General features: G+C 35.7%; 1 protein-coding gene across 1 annotated transcript; it reads right to left on the reverse strand.

Annotated features, from left to right (window-relative positions):
* Positions 1 to 900: 900 nt before the first annotated feature.
* On the reverse strand, positions 901 to 1,708 carry LOC140862080 (uncharacterized). Its single transcript, XM_073265083.1, has 2 exons — positions 1,147 to 1,708; positions 901 to 1,001 (listed from the first exon to the last, which is right to left on the reverse strand). The coding sequence occupies exons 1-2, from the start codon at positions 1,706 to 1,708 to the stop codon at positions 901 to 903; spliced, it is 663 nt and encodes a 220-aa protein (XP_073121184.1).
* Positions 1,709 to 7,597: the final 5,889 nt, after the last annotated feature.

The following is a 7,597-nucleotide window of genomic DNA, read 5'->3' on the forward strand; positions in this document are numbered from 1 at the left end:
TTTAAAAAATTAAATAATTATAATTAATAATTTTTTTATAAAACAAACTACAATTTGAACGTAAAAGAAATATACCGAGAGATGTCAAAGGAGATGTTAACGGTTCAACGGTTGCCTCTTGCCCAAGAACCACTCCTTGATTGAAAAAAGGCGTCACCGGCTCATCTACAATTCAATTAATCATATTAATAAAAACAAATACGTTATTATCTCCAATATTTTAAAATACACAAAACTTACATTCGTGGGTCTTCTTTCTTTTAGATCGTGCAGATACAGTGGTTGGTTCATTCGAACGCCTTTTGGATGAACTTGAAATGTTCACAACTTGTATTACACGTTCAAGCTTGCTATCCAAATTAGAAATCATATTTTTCAACTCCACAAAATTTTTATCTATGTGCTCTTGCAAAGCTGTAACTTGTCTTATAATATTTGATTCACCAAGGGCATCATCTCGTTCAGCTTCATGAGATTGTTTTTCTGGTGCTTTCTTGGCTGGATAAATTTTATAAGACCTTGTTGACTTAATTTTGGGACAAAACTTACTTTTTTTGTCTTTTTCTTTGGATTGGAGAGTCTCTTTAGATTCACAAAGAGCGGGATTCCTAATGCAATAAACGGATTTTCCCTCCAACAATAACGAATTGATAAATGACAAATCAGAATCTGTGGAATCTTCAATGAAAATATTTCTAATGTAAGGACTGGTAGATTCTTGATCTGTTGGTAACAAAATACTTCTAATAATCTGTAAATTTAACATATTTTAAATTAGTTAATAAATAAATAGAAGTTGTTTTAATAGAAATCAATCATATTCTAAATACACTAACCTTTTCACCACTCTTTGATGCATTTAAAATGTCAATATATCTAGGAGATCCTTTTTTTGGCCATTTATTTGAAATCCATTGGCACATGCATGGAAGAGATGTATTGTCTCCTTTTTGTTTCGCAAAACGCTCTCCAATTCCAGAAACGCATTCGTATGCAAGAATCTAAATTCAAATTCAATTCAAAAAATATAAAAACACATATAATCAATCATGTTCAAAAGATATGGAAAAGTACAAAAATATTTACTTACCTATAGGGGATAAATGAATCCAACCATATCATGGGTTCCACTGTTCAAACGCTTACCGTTTACTACTTTTTCCCTCAAACTAACTTCTTTTTTCTTCAAATCACACTTCAAATCACAAACAGCTCCTTTGAAAGCTATTGTACCCCAAGGATGCTTATTAAAAGCATCAAAATCATCAATCAAGCTGAAAATTTTTTCATCAACTAGAGGATTCTTAACTGGCGCAATAGGCCACAATACACCACATACGAAGTACAAACAAGCCATCTTAACTCTCTCTATACTCAACAACTCATCCACACTTTTCAACTCTTTCAACTTCATCTCAACTTCATTCACAGAAACTTTATCTATGCCTTGAAAATATCTATCACAAAAATCAGATATCTTTGGTACTTCTTCGAGAAAATTATCAGAACAATCCAACCCTGTAATCAATGCAAACTCCATTCCAGAAAATCTTATTGGTCTATCATTCACAACAAACCACATTTCATCGTCATCAGTTACATATGTTTGTCTCATCACCATAAACCACAAAATCTGACTAGATAAATTATAATTTGCAGCATACTTGATCAGATTGCCAAATTGTGTTTTTTCAACCATGAAGTTCATGTCCTCCTTGTTTAAGCAATCTAATATAATTTCACTTATTTTTTGATATTTGGAATGTACACTAAACTTGCAACTAAAATATTTCTCCTCTGATAGTTGAGATTGAAGATTAACCTGAAGAAAACAAAATCAATCAAGTCAACAATTAATGTCAAGTAATTAAAGACTCAATTATGTTGAAATTCATAAAATTTATAGAGCAATATGGAAAAAAACATTTTTAATAACAAAAATTAACATACCCAAGTTTTTTGTGTAGTCATATCTGATATTCTTTCTTCTATCTACAACTTCATACACAAAACAGAACAAAACCAAAGGATATTTGCTTAACAATTTGAAACCAGCTCTTTGTGCTTGTGCCACAAATGATATGTTGCTTCTTCTTTAACAAGTATTCTCCTCCAGCAAAGCCAGCAACATATTTCTCTTCTTTGCAGAATAAATAATCAGATTAATTTGTTTTCAACTAAAAATACGTACTATTCAGTAATGCAATAAATGCAACATGTGTATCATACAAACATGCTGAAGAACCAAGAACAACTTACGAACAAAACAACTACATACCCAAATGCATCAAAAAATATGTACAATACTATATGATTTCTATTGAATTATGAATAAAACAAAGCTCCCTAAATTAATCTATCGGTGAATTGAGCTAAATATCTACCTTGTTTAAGAATAAGCAGCAACCTATTCCTTTATCGGCAGCGGCAATCGAACAAGCAGCAATCTTTAGTCAAGAGCTTCAAGAATCAACTCCACATTTTCAAGTAACACATCCTCTGCATATATATACCGACTGCGTGTCAAAAATTCATATTCAAATATGAGTATAGTGTAGCAAGTGATCCAAATAGAAGAGGTGGGGGGGGGGGGGTGTGGCAGTGGAGAGGAAGAAGGAAGGGAAAAGATGGAAGGGAATCGAGGCTGGGGAAGCGCGGAAGAAGAGGAAAGCGGAGTGGGTGAGAAGAGGGAACGGAATCGGGGCTGGGGAAGCGGGGAGGAAGAGAAAAGCTTGGTGTGGTGTGGCAACGGGAGATGGAGATGGAAGAGGGGGGCGAAGAGCAGGGGAGCCGAACCCAGATGTGAAGACCGAATAGAAGATGGAAATTGGGGATTGGGGAGAATTGAAATTGAACCCACGTTTTTAAGAGAGAAATGGTTATTAAGAGATTTTGTATTAGAGTTTAATATGTTTAAGTAAAGGACAAATAAGTCATTTGTTATACAAGGTCTATTCCCTTAAATCTATTTTTGGGGAGGTCCATTTCTCTAATTTTTCCCCTAAAAAAATGAAATCAAGTATTTCCCAAGTTTCTTCTTATCCTCTCAATTTTGGATGGAGCCGTCTTGATATTGCTGGATTTTTTATATATATCAATATACAAAAACCTTTATAATATTGGAATAATTAAATTCTATTAATTTGAGATATTAATTAATCATAAATTAATAATTTATTTTAAAAATTACTTTATTGATCAACTAAACAGAAATTGTATCTATAATCCCTATAAATCTATGGATTTCATTTATGAATTTCTCTAATTGACTTTTTTCTCTATAATTAATTATTAATTACTCCTTAATTATTATTACTCATTAATTACCCAACTATACCAATTGACCTATTTCCTGATAATTACTTAATTACTAATGACCATAATTTAATGATTAATCTTCTATAATCTATAAAAAAAATATTTTATTCAAAAAAAATATTTTTCCTTTCACGTTAATTTTAATAAACTTTATGATAGGATTGAACACGGTGTGTAGAGGGGGTGAATACACACTTTTAAAACATTTTTTGAGCTACAATAGCTCGGTTATTGAAATATTGAGCACCGATGAATTATATCGAGTTTGGTTTTCAAACCAAGCATAAGACACTCGAAATAATCCTTCGTAAAAACTAATTTATAATTTTGTAAATCATTTTAAAAGGATGAAAGTTGGAAGATGAAAACAATTTAGTTGAAGCATGTTATCAAACACTTTGAATGCAACATTTAGGTATTTTATCAAACACATAAAATGCTTCAACAATGCAATCCAAAACAGTAGCAATGAATAAATGCAAGAAATAAAGAGACTCAGATTTGTTTATGGATGTTCGGAGATTTCAAACACTCCTACGTCACCCCTTCTTCCACCTCGGAAGGATATCACTAGAAGACTTTGATTTATACAAGCCATTTGTACAAACCCAATCCAAGACTAGGACTTACCATTTCCTATCTTAGAACTCCTAGCCACCACTCGATTGTGAAAGAGTGGGTGCCCGGTTAGCCAACTTGTGGCTAAAGGGCTTTTATGACTCTATGTATAAACAATCTTTGTTTAATATAATTTATTTTCATTAATGACATTTTCTTTATCTTTCTTCATATTGTTATATTGTGATATACTATTGCTGTTTTGATAAAGACCTTGAATATACTATAGTGTAAGTAAGATGAGATAGTGAATAAAGAGAGATCACTATTATGAAACACATCTTATAGTCACTGTATATTCTAAACAGTTCCTAGTCAATTGAGCCATCCGTAAATAAGGATAAGGATCGCTCGAGATTGAGACTAGCATTTGTGATGCCAAGTACCACGTTTCATTGGTAATGAACATGGAGATGTTCAAAGCATGCAAATGGATATTCATATGATGAATGATCGAACTACCCTATTCGGACTTTCCAAGTGGTTATCACTTATCGAGTGGATAAAGTCCGCGATTTTGGTTGTACACCATTAGTCCTTATTACTTGAAACATCATTGAAACTTTATATGCTAGTACTGTACTTTGACTCGTTTACCGACTCTATTGGGGTCATCAGGTGTCGGGATTGGGTACAGTTACGACACATATAGGAGTCGATGCTTTGTTGTCAAGGATTCACCACATATTTGCGAGTGTGGATATCCTATGCGATCTGAGGAGATATTAGTGTGACAAATCTCTGGCCAGAGTACTCGATGTGATTTAGGTTACTTGGTTTCCTAGTAGCACATGCGATGTCACTATTTGATCTTCAAGATGCATTGCATAGTTATCGAATCTCGAACAACTCTCGATGTACCAATGGTTGTTGATTCGATCGGGATATTTGGATGAAGGGACTGTACTGTACGCTAACCAAAATCTACTGGTTCTTGCAGGCACTATCAGTGATACCTAGGGAATCATGGGGCGATGTTGCTAGACGCTCTTACCATAATTCGATGGGTAAGTCGGAAATTGTTGTTCCGAGTCACAAGGAGTTGTGAGTCCACGGCTAGCTGTATCCCTCAACCATTGAGGGTTACACAAGTAATGGATTACTAAAACCCCGTAGAGATAGTTAAATTTAAAGAGTTAAATTTAATGAAAAAGAAGTTGAACTTCTTAACTAAAGGGAGTGAGATTTCCTAAAATGACATAGGGATGGACATTTTTGGAAATCACTGAATTCAGATTCAGAAAAATTATCTTGACTCTAAAAGATGCAGAAATGGTTTTTGTGCACATTGGTGAAATCAGTTTATCAATCGGAGTCACGATGAATTTTATATTAATTTCTAGAACAACGGGATTGCCTTGTTGGGCTTAAGTTATGGATTGTGGGCTTTAAGGAGTTAGAGTCCTAATACAATTATACCTTAATCTAGTCTAGAAATTATCTATAAATAGGCAGCAGTGTTCGAAAATTCCATACAGTTCATTCTTGAATTTTTGAAAATACTGCATCAAATTATTCAAGAGGATTTTCGAAAAATTCCTCTGTCCCTTTTGAGAAAATTCGGACTGTGATTTTTGTGAAAAATTGCAATCCGAATTAACAGATCAAATCTGTTTATTCTCAACGTAAAACTTTTGAATGATTTCTAGTGCAGTCAATCAGAGAGTTTCTGTTTTTCGTTCGTGGACCTAATTCCGGTGATTGATTGTGACGCCATCGGTTCTCGAGATTTACAAGAAGAGCATATTAAGTTCTGTTGGTGTCCATAATCTCGCTTCGAGATTTTAAGGTAAAATATTTAATTGTGATTATTTGTTTTACTTACACATATTTAATCGTAAAAGTTTTGATACCCTTGATATGGAATCGTTTAATATAATAAAATAAAATTTTTAAACTTCCGCTGCACCGAGTATCAATTCTTGATTGATCTGAACACGTTTTCCAACAGTGGTATCAAAGCCAGGTTGCTCAGATCAAACGATTAAATTGATCGATTGTACAAAATTTTTTAAGCCTCGGTTTTTGAAACAAAACGAATTTTTAAAATTAAAATTTAATGGGCAAATCGGGCAGCGGAAACCGCACGAGACTCGTCATCCGGTCCATGATCTTGAACTAGCTGCGATCGTCTTTGCTCTGAAGATCTGGCGTCACTATCTTTATGGTGAGTCTTTCGAGATCTTTTCTGACCATAAGAGCCTTAAGTACTTGTTTTCACAGGCAGAGCTAAATATGAGACAGAGAAGATGGTTAGATCTGTTGAAGGATTTCGACTGTGAAATCAAGTACTATCCGGGGAAGTCTAATGCAGTTGCAGATGCCTTGAGCCAAAAGCTTTGTTCTTTATCTCTTTCTACTATGGGTGTTTCCCAGTTGATCGATGATTGTTGCACTTCTGGTTTAGAGTTTGAAACAGATAGGGAGACTATCAGAGTGTTTGCTATTCAAGCCGAACCAGAGTTGTTTGTTGCAATCAAAGAAGCACAGAAGTCTGAGCCGAGCATTCAGGTTTCAGTAGAGAAAGTCAGATCTGGGCATCAGTCTGAATTCCAGGTTAGAGATGAAGTCTTGTTTGTGAATAACCGTCTTGTTGTGCCTGATGTTCCGGAGTTGAGACAGCGTATTCTCCGAGAGGCTCATTACAGTCGGTTTAGTATTCATCCTGGAGGTCGTAAGATGTACAACGATTTGAAGATTCAGTTTTGGTGGAAGAGAATGAAGAGCGATGTTGCGAGGTTTGTATCTCGGTGTTTGAACTGTCAGCAAGTAAAAGCAGAACGGAAGCGACCAGGAGGTCTGTTGCACAGTTTATCTGTTCCTGAATGGAAGTGGGATCACATTTCCATGGATTTCGTCACGAAGCTACCACGATCCGTTCGAGGATGCGATGCCATTTGGGTAGTGATCGACCGATTGACGAAGTCTGCGTGTTTTATTCCGTACAGGATGACGTATCGTCATGATCAGATGGCTGAGTTGTATGTTAGCAATGTTGTGAGATTGCATGGTGTGCCGAAGTCGATCGTTTCAGACAGAGATCCTAGATTCACTTCTCACTTTTGGCACAGTCTTCAGGGGGCACTTGGTACTCAATTGCATCTGAGTACAACTTATCATCCTCAGACCGATGGACAGTCAAAGCAGACTATCCAGACGTTAGAGGATATGCTGTGAGCGGTAGTGCTAGACTTTGGCACTAGTTGGCAGGATTCTTTTCCTCTTGTCGAGTTTTCTTACAACAACAGCTTATAAGCGAGTATCGGTATGGCACCTTTTGAGGCATTGTATGTCAAGAAATGCCGTTCTCCGTTGTTTTGGGATGATTTGTCCGAGTCACCAGATTTGGGACCGGATATGCTTAGAGATATGGAAGAGCAGGTTAAGATCATTCAGACCAGAATGAAGACAGCTCAAGATAGACAGGCAAAGTATGTGAATGTCAGACGTCGACCTCTGAGTTTTGAGCAGGGAGACCGTGTTTTCCTTAAGATTTCTCCGTTCAGAGGCACCGTCAGATTCGGTAAGAGAGGAAAGTTATCTCCGAGATTCATCGGTCCGTACGAGATTCTCGAGAAGATAGGCGATCTTGCCTACAGACTTGCACTTCCTCCGTCTTTATCTGATATTCACGACATTTTTCACGTCTCTATGCTGCGAA

The sequence above is a fragment of the Henckelia pumila genome, chromosome 4 (genome assembly GCF_033568475.1).
Source record: "Henckelia pumila isolate YLH828 chromosome 4, ASM3356847v2, whole genome shotgun sequence".
Taxonomy (NCBI): domain Eukaryota; kingdom Viridiplantae; phylum Streptophyta; class Magnoliopsida; order Lamiales; family Gesneriaceae; genus Henckelia; species Henckelia pumila.

Excerpts from the sequence above, each read along its gene's own strand:
- LOC140862080 (XM_073265083.1), bottom strand. The coding sequence starts at position 1,708 with ATGAACTTCATGGTTGAAAAAACACAATTTGGCAATCTGATCAAGTAT. Across the intron at positions 1,002-1,146 it reads GAGGGAAAAAGTAGTAAACG|ATTCTTGCATACGAATGCGT; the intron begins GTAAGCGTTTGA and ends ATTTGAATTTAG.